We start from the raw sequence: 22,498 nt of genomic DNA, 5'->3' as shown, positions 1-22,498 counted from the left end.
TGGGCAAGCCATTAGGAAAATTAATGCGTATGCAGCTGTGTGTATGTGCACACTTGTAAGTGTGTGTGCGTGTGTATGTGTGCGTAGGTGTGTGTGTGAGTGTGTGTGTGTGTGTGTGTGTGTGCCCCTGCTCTGACATCACTGCTGCCGTCACTGCAGCCACCTCACAGTGACTCCCTTGTGACTGGGGGCCTGACAACCTCCCACGCTCTCCCCATCAACTCCCCTGCTCCCACTCCTCGCCTCATTTTATCTATAACCCCCCCCCCCCAACACACACAAACACACACACACACAATCACAATCACACACGGACACAACACCCCAAACCGGACTCACTCTCTTGTCCTTTGCTTTCCGTCTCAACTATATTTTTGCATCTATCCCTCTCTCTCTCTCTGTCCACTATCTTTCTCGTTTTCATTTCACCCACCTCTTTTTCCTTTTTTTCTCTGCTTTCATCTATCTCTCTCCCCCTCATTTGGTGTGTGGGTCTTCCCTGTCTTCCGTCATGCTCTCTGCGCCCACGGTGCTGCCTGTCTCCGTCTCTATGGAAACCCCAAGTGGACACGAGTGGCTCAGAGGTCTGTGAGACACTGATACAGACTCTATTAGATCACATGCTCTTTCACATGCTTTGCAACCTCGTGCACATAAGTGCGAGCCTATAGAGTGTGTAAATAGATAGTGTGTGGCAATTCCACTACTTGCCATCACACGAGCAACCCCTGTAGAAAGAGATGCCCCCATCTCCCAACGTGGCCATGACCTATCATTGGTGTGAAAAGGGAGGAAAAGAGGGAGGCAGTGAGGGAGTTAGAAGGCAGCCCCATTATTTTATTATACTGTGGGTCTCTTCAATTAGTAGGTGGAGAGGGGGACCACCTGATACCACCTCCCATCTGAAACCCACTCACTAAAAGACGCGCACATATTCTCCGACCCCCTCCTCTCCTGTCTCCCCTCGCCGTCTCACACATCACCAACCATATTCTCCTCACATTTACACATTGTTGAGCCTCCTGTGTTGCGTAGACCGTGCGTCATTCGGGTCCAAACACATCTGAAGGATGGTGATTTGCGATAAGAGGCCTCACACAGACAGAATTTCACAGCTTTGGGGCGCTCTCCGGGGCACCGTCGTGATTTGACGGTCACACTTAAGTGGATCATTGCGGTGGGAAATCATGGCCAGGATACGTAAGCGGTACAGCATATCATTTGGGGGAAAAGAGGTAGGGGGGGGGTGAGTGAGACTGGAGCAAAAAGTGAAAAAAAATGTAAATTTTTAAAAGAATTCACTTTCTCTCACATCTGAAGGTTTGTTGAGTTTCCACCTTTATTTTATCAAAATGTACATGAACAAACTACAACAAAGGACTACATTAAAGAAGACATCAAAACGGGCAGCAATAACAGGGGTCAACAACTGAACACACACCCGACCCAACCCCGAGCCCACCCCAGTAACACCCCCAGTGCAGTGAGATAAAGACATGCCAATCATGTCTCACATTTAGGCACTTGATTTCCCTACCGAACCATCTTTGGTCATAGGTTGCTGTTGCACGGATCTCAACTTAGATTCAAACAGGTTTGATGTGGATTTGAACTTGTTGATTCTGAACTGAGTTAAATTGAGGATGCTGATTCAGGCTGCGAGGAGTTTAAATGTAATTCCTTCAGGTTTGGACAGACGTGCGTCTGCCATGTTTAGAGGTGACCCAAAGATGGTTGTAACCTGACTACCTCCACTTAAGTAAACATTAGCATTAAAAAAATTGACACTAGATGGTACAATACTTCACGTGATTACAGAAAAGACTCCACGAGGAAAGAAATCAAGCACTTCATCTCAACACAATTTACCTGAAAACAATTCAGTGTATTTGCACACAATATACTGTAATCAATGCGCAGTACAGTCTATTGCAAAGGCATTGTTATTGGCATTTTTCTGTAGGAACAAACCAGTCTGTTTACCACTGAGTATTATCTTTGCAAAAATAGATAGATTTGTATTATATTAAAAGCCTTTGCTTTGACTTCAGGATGTGAATTATATATTCAGCTACTCATGCATTGTCTAACTTTGTGTGCATACAGTATACTGTATGTACGTATGTATGCATGTATGCATGTATATTTGTGTGTTTTTGTTATGCATGCATGTGTGCATTTTGATAAAAGTACTGTACACACCGGCAGACTTGTCCCTCAGTATCTTTTCAGAATACACCCCTGTCAGTAAAAGAATAATGACGGTACATTAAACTGGTTAAGAAGCATAGTAGTCACACAGTATTTGGCAGTGAGAGAACAGTCCTAATTTATCCATGCACAATATCAACCACAGGCAAGGTCCACATTCTGAACAAAGCCATTAAGAACAACACAGTAAGAACATGAAAAAAGTGTACGACAATTCAAGAACCTGGAAGTGTGTTTGCACGTGTGTGTATGTTTGTGTGTGTGTGTGTGTGTGTGTGTGTGTGTGTGTCCGTGCATGTGTGTGAATGTCAACAGCACAGTTGGTTTCCCAGGGAGACCAAAGGGCGATGACTCATGCAGTGCATACAGCATTTTCTGGAATTCTAACAATATCGGAAGAATTATTATTTTCCCACAAAGCCCAGATAATTACATATAATTATGTTAGAACCTTACAGAGAACTCTGGGAGTTTACTGTAAAAACCCACTCAATCCTGCCCACATAGGTCTATTATAGACCAAACAGTTTATCCCTGGATAATATTTCCATTCTCCAGTTTTTTCGTCATGGCAAGCACCTTTCCCCTTGTGTTATGTGTGTTTGAGTGTGTGTGTGTGTGTGTGTGTGTGTGTGTGTGTGTGTGTGTGTGTGTGTGTGTGTGTGTGTGTGTGTGTGTGTGTGTGTGTGTGTGTGTGTGTGTGTGTGTGTGCTTTACACTAGTCCAGTTTGTGTGTGCAGGTGTAAGGGGTAAGGTTGGTAAAGCAGAGTTGATCCCCCTTGGGGTATGTAGTAGCTGCAGTAGCTGGGGTCTGCTAGATAGGGGGCACTGTGCTCTGCAAGGTATGGGGCAGGCTGGTAGAAGCATGTCACATGGTCTGTGTTTGGAATTATGTTCTGCTCTCCTAGAACCTTCAGCGCCAGCACTGTGATCATATTCAGTGTCTGACGCCTCTCGTGTCCCATCAGACACACCGTGCTGTCGTCCACCACGCGACGCAGCGTCATCAGGTACTGGTACTTGCTCCTCTCCTCGCCGATGAAGTGGTTCTTCAAGTAGGATAGGATCTTTCTCTGCTGCTCCTGCACATCAGGGAAATCGATGAAGAAGCGTGAGCACATGTAGCGCTCCAGTGTCTTTATCTGAGTTTCGCTGGCCGGTCGGTAGTCCCTGACCAACAGGTTGCTGTATTTTAACAAGCCACCACCCCGAATCTCCTCTGGGTTCCTGGTGGCGATTAGGCGGTAGTGCAGGTGGTCCATGGCTGCTTTGAAGTCACCGTACATGCTCTCTGCCAGGACCTCGACAGCAGGGACCGAGCCAGACGCCCAAGGAGCATTGCTCTGTTCAGGCATGTCTGCAGTTAGCTCAGGGGCCTTTCTGATCTCAGGCACCAAGCTGGATGCCTCTTCAGTTTTTGGAGGGCCAGATTCCCCTGGGCTTCCAGACTGAGAGTGAGGCAGCACAGGCGAGGTTGAGCTCGGGATGGTGATCGGAAAAGAGACAGGCTCTGCAACCCCAGGCAACGGCGAGATATAATCATGCTCCTTTTTATCCTCCAACTGCAGTAGACTAACCTGTGGCTGAGGGGATGATTCTTTAATCTGCTCATCGCTGCCAGTGTTCAATATCAAAGGCTCCGTGTCTGGAGATACCTGAGGTACGAGATCCTCCGACTCCACCGGTGGGGTGAGGCAGAGGAGGGGAGGACTGAGGCAGGGGGAAGGTGGGGTGAGACAGAGTGGGGGAGGGCTAAGGCTGAGCATAGGGGGAGTGAGGTACGGAGGCGAGCTGAGGCAGGATGAGGTAGGGCTGAAACTCAGGGGCGTGGAGCTAAAGCTGGTGCTGAGGCTGACGACGCTTGGCAACGGAGGGGGAGGGCTAAGACATGGGGGAGGGCTGAGGCTGGGGGGCGAGGGGGTGAAGCAGGGAGGGGAGAGGCTGAGCACTGGAGGGGTGAGACAGGAAACGGGGGTGAGTGCGATCTCTTGTGGGCTATTGTTGGGCTGATTCGGGTCCGTCTTTTGGGTCTCTCTGTTTTCACCTTCATCACTGAGCTCAACTTCTGAGGTATGTGCAGGTTCCTGGGAACTTGAGGTTGATGCATCGGTGTGTGAAACTGATCTGTCCTCTGAGTCCAGAGGCTCTGATTGGTCGGGAGTTGAGACAGTTTCTCCAGGCGAGGACTGGCTTTGCTCATCAAACGCCTCATGTGTAGATGGTGTCTCCTCTAAGCTCTGAATACTTGTCTCACATGAACCCTCTGCGACCGGCTGAGACGAGGATGGCGGGTCTTGGGGTAAAGACGTGAGTTCCACAGCAGATGCTGTGATATCAGGGGCTGCATCAGGAGCTAAGGTAGGGTCTAGGTTTGAGGGTAGGTTAGTGGAAGGGTTGGATTCAGGCTCAGGGTTTGCTTTCGTAGAGATACCGGGTGTTGTGGTAGTTGTAGCATCTGAGCTTGGAGCTGTCGACTCTGGGTTTAAGGCTACCTCAAGTTCAGGGCTGGCGCAGGGGTTTAGATCTAGACAGAACACTGTGATAGGTTCGCTTTCAGACACAGAAGTGGGGTAAGGACTTTGGGTAACCTTCCTGCACATCCTGCGAGGGGGTTTTGGGGAGGAGTGTTTGAGCACCACCATGTGAGACAGTCTCTCTGAGGACTTACAGGCGGGAGGAGAGGAGGAGGTCTTTTTGTCAGAATCAAGGCTGGGCGGTACAGGGGAAATATCCTGAGAATCTGGAGGGTTATCGGCATCAAGTACGTTGGGGGATTTTTCTGAGTTATCTGTGTGTGGTGTGCTGTGAATCTCTGGTGTATCCTGTGTGTTGTGAAATGTTAGAGATACTGAAGAGAAGGAGCAGGAACAATCAATTCCCTGTGTGTCTCCTATGTGTTGGGCTTCTGGTGCTGAAACCTCTTCTGTCTCTTCGCTGGTTTCTGATCCATTTTCCCTTTCTGCTTGTATCTGCTCGCCTGTCTCTGTTTCAACGTTTTCTTCATCTGCTGACTGTGTCTCTTCCTTAGCATGTGGAGATGTGTCAGTTACTGGAGCAGACACATGTTCTGCGTTATCTTTCTCATTGTTCCTCTGATCCTCACTGAAACTCTCACAGAAGTCTGATTCATCAGTGCGCTCTGTTGTGTGTGATTCCTCTGCTTCTGCCTGCCTATTGTTTGAGGCTTTTGGCAACTCGGACTGTCCGATCTGCTCTGTGAGATCGTTCTGTTCATCGGGGGGTTTTGTGTGGTCGGACAGTTCTTCCTGGACAGGGAGTTCCTTGTGGGTTGGTTGTGCTGGTTGTGGGCTGTCACAGGGCTGGGTTTGCTCCGACTCTTCTACCTGTGTTGAGAGTTCGGTCTTGTCCAAGAGCTCTGGCTCGTGTGTGAGTTCAGTTTGAGCTGGTGTTTCAGTTTTCTCAGAGGTTTCGGACAAAGGGTTTGAGGATGTCTGCTCAGAGATGTCTGTCTCCCTGTGTTGTGACATTTCCTTCAGGTCTGCAGGTGTTTTGTCTTTTTCGTCTTCTTCCACTTTAGACTGTGTTGTCTCATTTGAATTTTGAGTCTGTTGTAAGAGGTCTGTCTGTGACTCCTTCTCATGCACCTCATCTTTCTGCTGAGTCTGGCTAACCTGATCCCCCTCTTTGCTGGAGGATTCTCCACCAGCGGGACTCTCTGTTTCTGGAGCAGTGGCCTGTTTGAGTGGCGAATGAGAGGCTTTACTTTGGCTCTCCTGCTCCTTCAGCTCAACTCTATTATTTCTGTGCCGTGACTCCTGCTGCATGTAGGACTCCAGGAGGCGATCCAGAATGATCTGGAAGGAGTCAACACTGAACTCAAACTGCCTCCGCAACACGCTAACGAATTTGAGCTCCAGGTTTTTGCCGCTGTTGTTTGAGAGGGAGATGAGGCTCCAGCGGTCGTGCTCATTGAAGACCTTCACCATTTTTTGGACGTAGGCCTCCTTCATCGTCGCGCTGCTTATCCGCTCCCTGTTGACGCCGGCAGGCAGGCAGTCCAGCAAGCAGCACAGCACGGACTCTTTAATAACCTGGGAAAAGAGGTGGTCAACAACATGACACCCACAACTAATGACTGCAATCTTTTTGCAGTTTTGCTTGTATTATTAAATTGAATAGTGTGAGACTCCTGTGGTTTCTGTATAATGAAGTTAAAGAAACAAAATCACTACTATTGAATCAGCCTTAATGTAAAATATTCTGCAATTTGATTATCTTTACGATTACAAGAACATCATTATTACTATAGCATAACAAAAATCCATGCTGCAACACCCCAGAGAGAGTAGATATTTACTGCCATTTTAACAGATATTACAGCAGAATGAACCCTAATGATTTCCTCTAATTACACTGACCTGCTTCCTTCTTACAACTAAGCACTGCAATAATCGTACCTGGAACTCCTCCTGACTGGGCAGCTCCACTCCAAAGATGATGTCCAGGTCTTTGTAGCTTGTCCCGTTGTCTCGGACGAGGACGTGGCTGGCCGTGGAGCCGTTCAGGCGCACATCTCTCACAGTGATCCCCTGCTTCTGCAGCCTGGTCCTTACGGCTATGATGATGTCTCGAGGACGCAGCTCCAGCGTGGGGAAGTTCCCGCGTCCGTGGATGGGGACCACCTCGGACAGGACCTGATGGAGAACTTCGACCTGCTCGGCATTCAGGCTGTGGAACCGCTGGCTGGTTTTGGTTTCAGACATGCTGCTGCCCTGGAGGGAGGGAGAATGAACGTTTATTACAACTCTACCAACAAAATGTGTTATGTGTTTAACTCTCTTGCTGTCCCACAAACACACACGTAGCACTTGCTCACGCTCCCTGCCAGTCTGCTGTCTGGAAGTCACAGTTTGGCTGACAGCTTTTCCACAATGCTAATGTAAATGCTGTGTTGACAAGCTGGCACTTGGAGCAAAGCATGTAGATTTGCTTTGCAGCAGTGCTCACCGACATCATACAATCTGACATTCATCATAGTTTTTACTAGATTTTTATTCGACCAAGTTCTTTATAGTTTTTTTTCTTCATACTAATCACACACTCCATTTCAGTCAGATACAATATCTGGATCAGGGTCCACACCAGCACTATATCATTACAAATAATGAAAATGCATTTATAAATAATTATTGTGTAAGAGGATTATAATTACTATTATCATCATTATTATAATGACATGTAAAGCCAGACTGAATCTTTGATTATTGATTGTTTTCACCGGAGGAGCAGGGGTTAGGCTGAATGAGTCATCACCAGCAGACTGCATTAATCACACTAACGTCACTAATTAAAGACACACATCTGTTTTCGTGTCTGTGTGTGCGGCACATGATGTGTGTGTATTAGGAACAATGAGTGGCGCACGCATTCATTGTGAGTGAGAGCAACCTTTTTTACAAAACACCTTTTGTAAATTGCAAGACAAATCGAAACAGAGTGAAATTTAACACCAGCCAATTATTTTCTCTGTTTGGCTCTCACATGTGTAATCCTCCTGGCAGTTACTCACGCAGCACTCCGCACCCAGACTCCATCAATCAATCTCTGCAAACAAGACTCATTTTTTAATAGCCCAAACAACATTTTCCAAACTGAGCTGCAGTCAAACGAGTCTCTGTTATGTGATTATTGAGCGTGTGTTAGTGGGCGCATATCGGAGTGTTTTGAGGAGAGAGAGAGAGAGAGAGAGAGAGAGAGGGCTTGTGTTTGAGTGTGCAACTGTGGTTCATAGCAGCCCATTATGATCTATTGTTTGCTTTAATCAATAGTTGTCACTCAGTGCTACAGCTGAATGCTGCTGATTGCTATGATTTGTCAATACTAGCAGGGTAAACATTGGGATACTAATGAGTGGTAATGGGATGCTTTCTGGTAGCAGTTTGTCAGTCACCAGAGGGCTATACAGTTGTCTGTAACAACCACGAACACTCGCACCATTTTCAGAAACAGCACTTTACTCCATAACATCCCTAAAAGCTACAAAAGTAAACCTCAAAACGTGGCATCCTTACCACAAGACAAAGAAGTTGAGCCCGACAACAGAAAGGTCCTAAACGGTTTGTGGGCGACACATGGGTGAACTTCAAGACATCCAGATGTGATAAATACAGATGATGACACTGCTCATATATATATGTATATATACAGTGAAACAATGTGTTGAGGAGGCAGGGAGGCACTGCAGGACTGTTTTTCTGCTGGCCCCTGTTATCCCCCCCCCTCCCCTTTCGCATGCTTCTGCAAACTTGCAGCCTGAGTGACTCATCCAGGCGTATCGGCTCAGCTCTCACATAATCTATGGCCAATGACAACCCAACAAATCCAAGGCTCTCATAGACACGAGGCTATAGATCTAAAACAAACAAAGACAACATTCCCTGGGAACTTATAGTTTCCTATAGTCTCTGATAAATTCGATAATAGAACCAGACAAATATATGACTTCTCTGTCTGTATGTAGGGGCTTTCTTTTACATATGGGACAGAGTGGATAGAGCCATAATATGTAGACTTTTAGTGTATTTATCTAAATATCATTATTTCTTTTCTATTCCCCTAAGCTCAACCTTTGTTGCAAGCCTAAAAGTCTAACCATCTTTATACCACTTGTCCTATAAGGGTATATGACTAACTATATACTGTAAAAACATATAGAGAATAGGATCTTTAAATGTCCTCTTCTAAACTTGTGTCCTGACAGTACTTTTCTAAGAAGTGGGAGTGGAAACCCCAGCAGCTGGAGGTTATAATTCACCTCTTGTGCAGTTTCACACTCCATCACTACTTATAAGATTTAGTGGGAATGATCCTCGGTCCCTCGCTGAGTTCCACTCTGTCCTGCTGGGCTTCACTCTAATCACCTAATCACGCACTTACTCACACCTGAGATCTGCCACATGAACGCAATTAACCGCAGCTAAGTACCTGCGGGATAAAGAAGCTGTGTATACTCTGAGTTTATGTATGTGCACACGCATCCAAAGTTGATTATTTAGTGGTGGAGGGGTCTTACCTGTTGCTGTGGCGTGTGATGGAGCGACCGGCTCCAATAGGGGGGGATTTAAAACCTCGGGTATCCAGCGAGCCTCGGGTCCGCGGAGTGCGCGTCTCCTCTCTGGTTAGTTTTGCTGTTGAAGTCCCGGTGCGCTCCGGTGGTGAGACTCGGTGCTGACGCGGCTCTGTCGCTTCCGAGGCGCGCGGGGCTGGAGTCTGCGCGAGAGTTCATCCGGGCGGGCGCTGTCCGGGGGGCGCGTGGTGCTGAAAATGAGGAGGACCGAGACGAGTCCTCCGCTCTTCTTGTTTTCTCCCCCGACCGCCCGGAGCGTAACGCAGTTTCCATGGCGACCTGCCGTCATTCACTTGTGACTGTGTGTGTGTGTGTGTGTGTGTGTGTGTGTGTGTGTGTGTGTGTGTGTGTGTGTGTGTGTGTGTGTGTGATGTTGGGCTTTGTTTGTTGTTGTGGTGGTGGCGTTAACAGGTGCTCTGGAGTATGTGCAGCAGCTCCATGATTGTCCCTAACAAATATAACAATAAAAAAAAGTTGAAAATACGACTTTAATTCCGAGGGAAGCTTTAGTCCAGACCTGTGCGTTGTAAAAGTCTTAATTAAAGACCGAGTGTAAAAGACTCTCAGGGTCATTATAACGTATAAGTGGAAACGCTGGGGAGACTCTTCACTGTGTTTGTAAATGGAGGTTAACCCTATTTCGTGTGCTGAGGTGCCCTTGGGCAAGATACTAAGCACCACATTTTCCCTGTGAGTGTGTGTGACATAGTAAGGGCTGCACAAAGACGCACTGTGTGTGTCGGTGTACAGATATCTTTGTGAGGATCATTTAGAGCCTACGACCTATTGAGTGATACTCCTCCCTTTCTGACCTGTTTCTGACTTTGTATGGCTGTTTCAGGGTTCAAACTTGGTTTGGGGTTGGGGATAGAATTAGGTTTACGATTAGAATTAGGTATGGTAAGGGTTAGGCATTTAATTTTGATGGTTAGGGTAAGTAGCTAGGGAATGCATTATGTGAATAAATGTCCTCACTAAGATAGACGAATGTACACACAGTGTGTGTGTTTGTGTGAATGGTAAAACTGTACTGCAGCACTTTCAGTGGCCATCAAGACTATAAAAACACAAAATAACACAATTTGAATTGGCTTTTGTATGTTTAAATTGACTCAAATCATTAGAGCCACAATTCAAATGTCAGCCCATGGTCATGTAGGGGTTGACATCAGAACTTTATAGGTTTATGCACCCATTTTAATCCTGAGGAGACCCCCCCCCCCCCTCCTCCTCCTCATAGGACCCTCTTATAATGACTGAACACTTCATTTCTGAAACACTCCTCATCCACGTCAGACACAAATCATTATATCTTCGTGCAGTGGCCATATACAGACTATCAGCAGATACAGCATGAGTCATACATGCCCCCTCCCCCTGACCCAGCCGTTAATCCCCCCTGCCCAACCCCAACCCCGGTCCCTTCCACTGGCCGGTGCACGTACACACAAGAAGCCTTTTCTTTCTCTTTCCATTCTCTTCCATTCTGCATCTCCATCTCTTCCCCACCAACCAGCTTGATCCCTCCCTTTGTTTTGCCTCTGAATCTGTGCACGCGACAAAACATCAGCCCCAGATGTTACCACACCAGGCCCTTCACGCGTTACTCAGAAATAAAGTTATAGAAAATTGCGTTGAGGCGAGCAGTGAGTGGCTCCCGAGAAAAAAGGTCAGTTTACTCCTTTCTTTTCTTTTTTTTTTTCATTTACAAAAAAAGCACAGATGACGTCATTAGACGTGTACCACAACCTACCGAAACCGGGAACAAACTATTTTTAGCCTGGATGGAAGTTGTCTGCTCTGGACACGCGCGGCCCGACCGTCTCTCAAACGCTCGTGACGTAGAGAGGCGCGTGCACGCTCATGCAAAGTCGTGACCATGTGACGTGACGACGACTAGAGAGAGACAGACAGAGAGAGAGAGAGAGAGAGAGACAAACACACACACACACACAGAGGGAGGTAGAGAGAGAGAGACACACACACACACACACACACACACAGAGATAGAGAGACAGAAAGAGAGAAACACATAGAGAGATAGAGACAGAAAGAGAGAGGCACACATAGAGACGAAGGTAAAGAGAGATAGAGAGAAAGAGAAAGAGAGAGACAGAAAGAGAAAGAGAGGGAGGTAGAGAGACACACACAGGGAGGGAGGTAAAGAGAGACAGACAGAGAGAGAGAGACATAGAGAGACACACAGAGAGGGAGGTAGAGAGAGACAGAAAGAGACAGAGAGACAGAGAGAAACACATATACATACACACACACGCGCACACACAGAGAGAGAGAGAGAGAAAGAGAGAGAGCGGTATTAGCGATTTGTGTTCAAAGATGAAGATTAAGTCAAGATAGTGCCTGTGCCGTTTTCCAAACAGCAATCTTAATTAAGTTTAGCAGAAATCATATGCCACACAGCCCTTTCTGTTTCATATGAAGTCGTTTATCAATAATAACAAGTAACTGGGTATAAAATGTAGATTTAGCTCAAATATGAAGAAAAATCACTCCGCGGATTGGGAAACAGTCGTTTCGAGCTGCCACCCTGAATTTAACTGAATTTAAGCAAATACGGAAGTACGCGGGAGTGAATGATCTCGCCTCGCTCCTCTCCTTGAATGCAGCCCGAATAATCCAAATAAACAACTGTGGGAAAGAAGCTAGTGGCTGAAAACTGTTTTCTAGCTGTAATATATATACATCTGTTTGTGTCAGACCTCATCATGTCGCATATGGAGAGTATCCTTTCCTGGCTAATGGTATTCAGTAATCTACCAGTGGAGGTAGCTGCTAGCTAACTATCAGCTTGGTTTGATAGCTAACCACGTAGCTTGTAACTTTTGCCCAGTCATTCAGCTGTGAAGGAAAACAAGAAGAGTTAGCGAGCTAATACCTGTGACACGTGTTTAATTTGAATTTATATTGGTGAATCAATTCGTCTTTAAGTTGTTTAACTTTGTAATTCCACTGCATGTGTTCTCTGGTATTACGTATATAAAGCACCTGCTAGTGTACTATATATTTATAAAGTTTATTATTATTATTATTCTCTGCACTGAGTTGGTTTGAATTAGCTGAATGTCGTTAGATGCATTGTTATATGTCCAGTGCAGGGCTGGGTGATAAAACAATATCACTAATTATTGGAATAAAATTTAGATCAACAGCAAAATATCAAAGGTTCAATATACTGTTAATCAATATAATGCCTATGCATTGTGCGGCACAGTGAGGAGATATAACACACACATATAACATATACATGATTGAGCTTTGCCAGATTTTATAATGTTTTGCTCTTTGTGTTTGTCATTCTTCCCGTAAAGAAGAGTTTAAAACCACAACTTTCACTCAAGAGCAAACTTGAAAAGAAAGGGACATTTATTGTGATGATTATTGTTATCGACTTAATCATTCATCTTTTCATTTACAGAACATTCTTGGCCGTATTGTCCAATGCTAATCCATTATCAATATAATGGTGATTTCCACAATTACTGCTCTAAATGATCCTTTGACTAGTCACAAGAACACTTATTCAACCTCAAGTTTGCGGCCAAGGAGCTACAGCGCAACTCAAAGAAATGTGACAAAGAGGAAAAGGCAGAAAAGGCTAAAGTGAAGCGGGTTGGTTTGTATAATTTGTTTATTTACCAGAGACCAGGAGCCATGGCCAATCTGAACTGCAGAATAACTACACTGTATTATGTGTATATATGTATATATATATATATATATATATATATATATATACTCCTCTTTCTTTTGTCTCTTAGGCCATCCATAAGGGCAACATGGAGGCAGCCCGGATCCATGCAGAGAACGCCATCCGTCAAAAGCATCAGTCCCTGAACTTCTTGAGGATGAGCGCCCGTGTGGATGCAGTGGCGTCCAGGGTCCAGACTGCTGTCACACTGAACCAGGTCAGGACTGAATGCCAATGAGTCACACAGGCCTTTTTGGGTGTTGTGTTTTAAAACAGGTTTATGAGAATCAGGGAAAAACACACCAAACCTACTCCCTCTCTATTTTTTTCCAGATAATGATAACCCCACCATGTCTCCTAATGTAAGGTGTTTGCATTTTAAACTTATTATTACTAGCCTGGTCAACATTATAACATTTTTATCATTATGTTTTGAGGAATCTTCTGTCTTGATTAGATTTTGATAAATTAGATGAATGGAAATGAGGATGAGACAGCTGGATTCAAAGCAGGGACATTACAGTTCATTGCCGGGGTCCTACCATGTAATTTCAGCAAAACAACAGAGCCGGTAGTCATAAACTTTATCAACCCAACCACCTACTGCCTCCTTGGTCTGTATCTTAAGAGTAGCCCCCTGTATTTGCAGGTCAGAGATGTAATAATGAAATGGCTTTAACCAATATGTGATACTACTGTCATAACTATGGGTATTGATATTTACCAGATAATGCCATTCGCTGTGCATGAACTTATCACAGTTACTATTTGTAAAGTACATCTTAATTCAGAAGGTGTAGAGCTACACGATGTTACCACTTCACGGCAAAAAGTCCAAAGGAGATTTTCACTCTGTTAAAAGCTCTTTAAAAAGGAGATGGATCCGTAAACAAAACACCACCAATTACATTCAGTCATTAGATGTGCTTCAGATTTTGTGCTATTAGCATCTCGCTCTCATAAGAGTGTCAGCCTCTTGTAAAATGCTTTAATGCAGGTGCACTCTGAGACAGGGCTCCTTTCATAAAATAGAGATTAATTGTATCTTTAGAAACTGAAGCAGAAGCACAGCATGAGATGGTATAGTGGAAAAAAACACTTCTTCGAACATCTGTATTTTGTTGTAATGCTGCTGCCTGTCTTATAAAACATGAATAATATAGCCCTTAAATATAATAAACTAAAATCAATTATTGATGTTTTGGATTTGCAAAGATTAATCCTCAACCAGGATCATCTTTGAAACGTTAGGGATGGTGTAAGGATGACAGGTTGTCCTGAAAAAGTATCTGGTTAAAAAGCTAAAAGTGACACCTAGTGGAAGTATTAGGATACAGCACTTTAAGATAAGACTCGTCAACAGCCATGTCACAGTTTGACATCAAATACCCTGAGCCTGTTTTAAATCATGAGAAATCTGACTTTTAGAAATAAAGAAGAACAGAGACTCTATTTCATGTGTTTTCTACACAGGTATCTAAATCCATGTCTGGGGTGGTCAAGAGTATGGAGGCTACACTGAAAAGCATGAACCTGGAGAAGGTAAAGTATGAACCCACACACAAAACAAAGTGAAATTGATATATGTTTTTTTCTAAGACCTTTGAAAATTTGTTTTTTGCGTCCACCCTCTTCGCCAGGTCTCCGCATTAATGGACAAGTTTGAAAAGCAATTTGAAACTCTTGACGTGCAGACCGCTCAGATGGAAGACACGATGGGCAACACCACGACTCTGACGACACCTCAGGTAACAAGCCCCCTTTTGTCATAACAAGAGAAAACTTCTGTGCTCCTGCTGCTGTTTATGAGGACCTTCTTGTCCCAGAATTAATTCAAACATTTTGAAATTCCTGTTTGCTGCTTAGAACGAAGTGGATATGCTGTTGCATGAGATGGCTGATGAAGCAGGGTGAGTACGGCCCTTATTTATAGAGAACAATAACAACGAGACAAGCAAAAGCATGAATGGAGCAGAAATATAAATGCAGGGAAATAAAAACATGCTATACCTACTTATTAAATCTAGAAGGATACAACTTTTAAAAGTCAGAATTTTAATGATTAATGCTACAGTTTTAAAGAAGCTGTGTTGTAAGGTCAGAGTGACTTAATGACCTCTGTTTTGTTGATTGTAGCCAAAGAGAATTTATAGTAAAACTGCCCCTGTGTGAATCTCTTACTCTCTTTTTTAGTTTGGATCTTAACCTGGAGCTTCCTTCAGGCCAGACTTCCTCACTGGCCTCCACTGTGGCCTCAACAGAGCAGGTGACACATCCACTCTTATCATTGTGAATTTCCCTATTTGATGTGTTTTGTATTCCAGGGAAGAATTTTCATTTTAAGTTTACTGCCTTTGGTCATATTGTTCAAGTACGTAACTTAGGGTTTAAAGGGATAGTTCACAGAAAAATGAAAATTCACTCATCATTTACTCACCACTATGGCAGCAGAATCCGATACAATTGAAGTCAGTGGTGACTTACACTTCAGACGTAATAAACCAACAGAAAACAACATAAAATGCCTCCATACTGCTCCTGTGGTGTCATTAAAGTGTCCCCAAGCCCCAACATTCATATTCGACTCGAAACAAGGTAATTTACACCAAGTTTTTAGCCTAAAATTCCACTGGAAGTGGCTAAGTTACCAGACTTAGCACCACGATGGTGTGTTCGAGTGTACGTGAACGCACCTCGAGGAAGATATCCGAGGACATTTAGGGTTAAAACTTGACTCTGAATGAATGAATGTTGGGGCTTGCGGACACTTGGGTGACACCCAACAAGCAGTATGAAGGAACTTAATGTTTTTTCTGTTGTTTTATTACGTCTGAAGTGTAAGTCACCACTCACTTCAACTGTATTGGATTCGGCTGGAACAAAGTTTACCCCTTTTAGTTTAGCAGAATTTTGGCCTCAGTTTTAGCCTAGTATCACAGATTGGGCTAGAGTTAGTGGTCAGTATTTTTCTGGAAGTTTTCTGGAAGCTGGTGAAAGGAGAACTCAGGCAGCAGCTGATGTCTTATGCAGAAGATTTTAATGTAGACTTGATGCATCAAGGAGACCAGAAGGTGAAACAATATACAAACGCTGACAGAGTAACATGAGCAATTGTCACCCCCAAGTCTGAAGATGTCTCCCACAGCATCCCAGTATGTCTTCCTCTACTTGCGTCACCCATTCTAACAGCACATCCATGAAAGACTAAAATTGCTGTTACTCTCTATGTTACATGTAGGTGTTCGCATCCTATTGGATAGTTAAGCCTAAATTATGCATAACTAAATCACACCATGTCCATATGGCTTGCCACTGGTGAAATACACAAAAGAGTTAGAGTTGGTGCGTGAGTTAGATATGAACGTCCCTCAGCGTAGACACTACAATGTGCTGTTGGTTGGCCCTTTATCTATAACCTGACCTTGGGTACTGCTAAGAGAGAGAAGGGAGTATCTGTGGAATTAGACAGACACTGTTCTCCTGTACAGATATAATGTAATATAAACTATATACAGTACATAATATATCAAGACATGTACAGTAATTTGTGAGGATGGTCAGAAATTCCTCAACATGCATGTAACCTCGAACTTCTCCCTCCAACAAGAACACACAGAAGTTATTATTCGTTTATGCTTCAAATTAAATTGAATAGAGAAAACCAACAACTTTGTCATGTTTTATAACAATTTATATTTCTAATTCAGCGTGAGGGTATGATTATTGGGGTGCGATACACAGGCCAATTTTGATAATTAAGGGGTGTTACAAATCACACCGTAGTTCTCATCGGTTCACATTAAGTAGTTTCACCAATTTTGTTAGATTAAAAGAATAAAAGAAAGTGATGCTCCACTGAAACACTCACCCCCTCTACAAGTGAAAAGTGTTGAATAATTGTAGTTTTTTACAGTGGCTGTGGTCAGCTTGAAATATATAGGAAACAATGTTTCCACAATGAACAAAACTAATAAATTACCAGAGGAATTTTTTCAAACACAGCTCCACACCCATCTCCACCATCGATATGAATATTCACCATGCTCAAGTGTTGCACTAAAATATCACAGGGTGCACAGCTTCTGCTGGAGCTTTTTTTAGCTTCATGGTGGACAACACCACGACATCAAAACAATTCACATGTTACTTAGTGATCATACAGATGCGACAGTGGAGAAGTGGTTAATAAGACTACGTTTTTTTTGGTAGTTTTTCCTAACTCCTGTCGAAGGTTAAGGGTTGAGGATGTTGCACTCTGTTAAGCTTCATGAAGCAAATTGTAATTTGTGAATATGGGCTATAAAAATAACATTTGATTGATTGATTGACAAAGATGGTTTGATACATTTTCCATCCTGACAACTCACCACTGGACTCCACTATTGCAGCCATCTCCTTAAGGGTTAAGTGCTCTCTCCAGTGGTGATTCAATGACATATGTTTTGTCTGACTTGAGGAACTATTTAAACCAAGAAGGATTTTCCCATTTAATAGCCACTAATATAATAATAGAGAAAGATTTTTTTTAAACTGACTGATCCCAGTAGGAAAATATCCATGCCTCAAAATAGTGGACTGCCTGTCTGTTGTTTGTTTGCTGTTTACTGATTCACCTGTGTTGTGTTGTGTTTGTGTGTTGTCATCAGGACGAGCTCTCCCAGAGGCTGTCCAGGCTGCGAGACCAGGCGTCATAATGATGCAGAAAAGAACAAGAGTTGGAGGAGAGAGAGAAGAGCAAGAGGAGCAAAAAGAGGAAAAAGAACAAACCAAAAACATACTACATGCCTGCAAAGCTCTGTGCTCTATTTTTTGTTCCAGGTATTTTTCTCTTGCAAGGAATAGAGAGAAGTTGCCTCATAGCAGGAGAGGATTGTTTTTAGAGAGGTGTTGTTTACAGTCCTGGTATTCATTACATCACCCTATGACAGCATTAATTTGCACGTTCATATTTAAAATGTATTTATTAATATTTATTAGCTCAGCAATAACACGATGCTATGTGTTAATTTGTTGTTGTTTTAATTGTGTATTGTTTAATAGCCAATTGGGCTATTCAGTATGCACAACATTTATTTATGTATGTATTTATGTATGTATTTATTTACTGATGGAGAATTGCTCAGGGCATGTTTTGACCGCATGCCTGAGGATCTTTCCTGGTGCATCTCTGTGTTTTGCTTCCAGTTTTGGCTGCAACTCAAACTCTTTTTTTAAATATTTAATCCAAAAAGAGGTCTCACGATAAATATTTGCCTTGAAAGAGCTGGAATATTTTTGATTTTCTTTATGTAACCGTAACCACTGTGGTGGATCGCAATGCACTTATATACACAGACAGAATGTCATTAAAAGAAGTTTCAACATGTTTTAGTTGTTGCTTGTTTTGTTATTTCATTGCTGTGAAGTTTGCGCCTCCACATGCCAACATGTCCCTCATGTTTCCATCTCACCCCTCCTCTCTCTCTCCTCCAACAGGGAACAGATGAGAGGTCAAAGGTGTCACCTGTAGAGGAAGCGGCCTTCTGCCACTCGCATGCCAGAGCCTCATTACACACACAGACACACACACGCGCAGTTTCACCATATATCCCATGGGGGCGGTGAGTCTCAGCTGGGAGCCATTACAGGTGCCGTCCAAGCACACGCAAATATCTTTACAGGAACACACCCACAGCCCTGTAGCTGATGGGAGTCCTCCAGAGTGGCACTCCACCACCTCTGACCCTTTTTGTGTCCATTCCAATCATCATCAGCGCAGACTTAACTACATTCACAATCATCATCAGTGGCCCTAAACTGACACAGTTCCTCTATTTTGCCTATTACCAGATACTTTGATGAGCGGGACGTCTGCAGTTTGTTTGAGCACACACGCTTCGTTATACTCTGACCCCCACTGATCCACCAGTTGTCAGTCATTCCTGCCAGCAGTTAGATCACCTGAAATTAAAATTCCACGTCCGTCTGTTAAATTAAGGTAAATTTCGTTTTTAATCTATACATAGCCCCGGTGGTTCCTTTCTTCTCTTTAAGCATGATTAAAGCAGGGAGAGTCTGTCATGTCCTATTTTCTCTCTGTCGGGTGCATCCTAACACATGGTGCGGGGATGCTTCCTCCAGATGTGGTGGAGAATATTCCAGTACGAGAACTGCTCAGGGGGAAACCTGTGTTTGTGTGTGTCAGGTGTTGATACCTCGTGGTTCTCCCCTCCTGTGTCCCGTCAACACAACCTTGTCCTGATAGCGAGTCCTAGAGGAGTGTAAGTTGCTGACAGGCAGGGATCCGGTGAGCTGGTGGTCCTCTCCCCGTGGTTGACCTGTCTGCTTCTGCAGAGTGGGGGGGAGAGCTGCTCAGAGCCACACACATGCTTGATGGCTCAGTGAAAATGCTCTAATTGCAACGGAGGGGGCTGGTTGGATTTGTACATGAGTCACACACAGGATATGATACAGGATGTCCAGCCAGGGATCAGCAGGAGAGAATACATGCAGCTAAATCCCAATATTTTATCTTGAGAATTAAATATCAGGAAACACTAATATACTAGTGCCTAACCTCTCGGTAGGTTCATAATGATTTCTCAGAAGTTTCCCAGAAAGATTTATATATTGTGGTTCTCATAAGAGAAAAAGCGATGACGGGAACACGCATAACTTTGAGTCATTCAGTCACTGCACAGCCTGACCTTCAAACAGTATTGTCTGGAAACATAAGCACATCAAAATAATAAATATGTTCAATAAACTTTCCACAGAATACAAAAGTGAATTTATATTTTCTTACATTTAGTGTTGAAATGATTAATTGACACCATTTTGATGCAGTATTTGATTATTTGTTTCTGTAAATCTTTAAAGCAAAACTAGTATTGGGCTCACTCTGAGCTCTGTGATGTTATTAGATATAATGATTAATGGATTGATCAAAAATAGAATCAGCAGATGAATCTATTTTGAAAACAGCTGTTAGTTGATACCACAGACTGTTTATAAAGGGTTGATCCCCTTATTGGGTTTGAAATTGCTATTTTGCCAATACTATCACATTTCATTTGAATATTAGCAAAACGTTATGATTTTGTTGTTATATATTGTATACATATTGTTTGCGGTATACCTCTCAAAGATGTGTTGTAGTTGAGATTGTATAGAGAGATTTGTCTTCAGCAGTGTTTGTTGTTGGAGAGCTATATGTCCCTGTAAGGTGGCACAGGCTCCTCTTTCCTCTCCTGAACTTCTTTTTCCCTCACAGGCTCCCATTTGAAAGATTCAATTACTATGCGTGAAGGGTCAGGTCAAACACAGGAAGCCGAGCTGATTGGTTCTACTCAGATATCGATGGGCATGTGTGACCAATCGGTGCGGCCCAGGGCTTTCCTCAGTTTCCATCTGCTGCTGCCGCTGATGTGTGTGTGTGTGTGTGTGTGCGTGTGTATGTGTGTGTATGTGCGTGTGTGTCTAATCGTTCCAGCCAAAGGTTTCCACTCACCTCTTGACCATTGCTTCCTGTCAGATGTGTTAACGCTGCTTTTAATCAGTTTTACTGCCTCATGGGCACACACACACTAACACACACACACACACACACACACACACACACACACACACACACACACACACACACACACACACGCCAATACAGCTGGCCCTATCCATCCCTGCCCTGCAGAGCACGCTTCGTTAAGATTCAACCAATCCTCTGCTCACACCCTCACAACCTCTGTCATACCCACACACAAATACACACCTGATCCTACCACCCCTCTCCTCACCCTGTTAACCCCCCTCCACTTGACCCACACCTCACCCCGTCACCCACCCTGATATCTCTTACAGTGAAACAACCCGTGAACAAGGACATGTAGCCTTGTCTTTTACTCTTTATTGAGGCTGTCTGCCAGTCTATGTGTCTACACTGTATCACACTATACAGCCCTTTATCTTTATTGCATTATAGTTATTCACCTTACACAGGGAACTGTTGCCTCGGGCGATCAGATCACTCATTTAATCTGTGTGCTGCAAAACTGTGTTGACACTTTTCTTCTTTTCCCTCTGTGTCTGCAGTGCGCTTTTTTTTTTAGCTTTAAGGAAGCAGCTTGACGAAAAAGAGTTGTTTTGACAACTATGGATTAGCGTGAAATTTGCTACAGATATTCATGTTCAAGTTTTCCTCAGGATTTCATGTTCCCCACGGCCTTATTTCCCCAATCCTCAACTTTTTGGCTAAATTCCAACTAATTAAATCCCATCAGCCTCAGTTGTATTTTTTGTTTAGTATTAATTAGCAAATATTGACATGCAAGCAGGCTCAACTAAGATACTGAACATGTTAACATGGCATCGTTGTTTTTTCATGCTAAAGCCATAGATAGTTATTTAGCAAATTTTAGTTTGGATAATAGAACCTGGATGTTTTTGTACATTTTATGTTTTACTTAATAAGTATTTAATATAAAATGGATCTTGTTATCTCCTCCAACAAGGTTATGTTTTCCCCTGACTTTTGTTTGTTGGTTAACTTGTTAGCAGGATTACACAAAACCTACTTTACAGTTTTCCCCCAAACTTGGCAGAGGGATGCAGGGGGTGCTGATGCAGCCTAAAGGGTGGATCAAATTCTAATTTTCTAATTTTTTTATGACAAATTATTCTTTTAGGTTATCAGATCTATTCCCCCTTTCTGGGTTTGGGTTAGATGTAAATCTTCTGTATTTATATAGAGCTTTTCTAGTCTTGATGATCACTCAAAGAGCTTCATAGTACAGTTTTGCCATTCATCCATTCACACATACATTCATGTAGTGCATATTTGTGAAACACTTTCTCCAACACACATCAATCATACACTGACAGCACAGCCACAGGGGAAATTTGGGGTTCAGTATCTTGCTCAAAGACACTGAGGCACACGGAATGGGTGAGACTGGCATCAACCTGACAACCTTCTGGTTATTGGAAGACCCACTCTATGTCCTGAGCCCCTCAGCCCACCATAAGAACCAGACAATAATGTGTGTAGGTTTGTTAGACCTTGAAAAAGGTATGTGTTATTCTGAGTGCAAAGTTTAAAGAGGTACATAGTTAAATAAAACGTAGTTCAAATAACAACAGCAACATCTTATATAAATAAATATGGTTGTGTTTAACTACATGTTTCACTTCTGTAGTATAAGTTTAGCGGTAAATATGCTGCAGCTCTGTAGTTGACAAGATGACTGTTTCCTCATAATGAGGGAAACAGGAAAAGAGGAGATCTATTAATAAGATTTATGGAATTACATTATTGTTATACCATGGATGTAACAGATCTGGTTGCGTGTGTGTGTGTGTGTGTGTGTGTGTGTGTGTGTGTGTGTGTGTGTGTGTGTAAGAGAGAGAGAGAGAGAAAGAAAGAGAGCGAGAGAGAGTGTGTGTGATGCATATGGTAAAACACTCTGCAGGTCTGCTGTTAGTCACACTGCCGCGTCTCAAATTGAATTAGCGTTGAC

General features: G+C 43.4%; 2 protein-coding genes across 2 annotated transcripts; one reads left to right on the top strand and one right to left on the bottom strand.

The window, feature by feature from the left end:
• Nucleotides 1-1,315: 1,315 nt before the first annotated feature.
• On the bottom strand, nt 1,316-19,318 carry LOC118112395 (histone-lysine N-methyltransferase 2D). The gene is made up of 4 exons (XM_035161672.2): nt 19,202-19,318; nt 9,245-9,746; nt 6,630-6,944; nt 1,316-6,263 (listed from the first exon to the last, which is right to left on the bottom strand). The coding sequence occupies exons 3-4, from the start codon at nt 6,933-6,935 to the stop codon at nt 2,925-2,927; spliced, it is 3,645 nt and encodes a 1,214-aa protein (XP_035017563.2). The 5' UTR covers nt 6,936-6,944; nt 9,245-9,746; nt 19,202-19,318; the 3' UTR covers nt 1,316-2,924.
• LOC118112396 (charged multivesicular body protein 1b) lies at nt 11,532-18,373 on the top strand. The gene is made up of 8 exons (XM_035161676.2): nt 11,532-12,040; nt 12,831-12,928; nt 13,078-13,224; nt 14,481-14,549; nt 14,648-14,755; nt 14,874-14,917; nt 15,201-15,273; nt 17,654-18,373. Exons 1-8 carry the CDS (start codon nt 12,025-12,027, stop codon nt 17,699-17,701), a joined length of 603 nt encoding a protein of 200 aa, XP_035017567.1. The 5' UTR covers nt 11,532-12,024; the 3' UTR covers nt 17,702-18,373.
• Nucleotides 19,319-22,498: the final 3,180 nt, after the last annotated feature.

Source organism: Hippoglossus stenolepis, chromosome 7 (genome assembly GCF_022539355.2).
Source record: "Hippoglossus stenolepis isolate QCI-W04-F060 chromosome 7, HSTE1.2, whole genome shotgun sequence".
Taxonomy (NCBI): domain Eukaryota; kingdom Metazoa; phylum Chordata; class Actinopteri; order Pleuronectiformes; family Pleuronectidae; genus Hippoglossus; species Hippoglossus stenolepis.
Note: the sequence above shows the minus strand (reverse complement) of the source record. Positions and strands in the feature narration are given on the sequence as shown.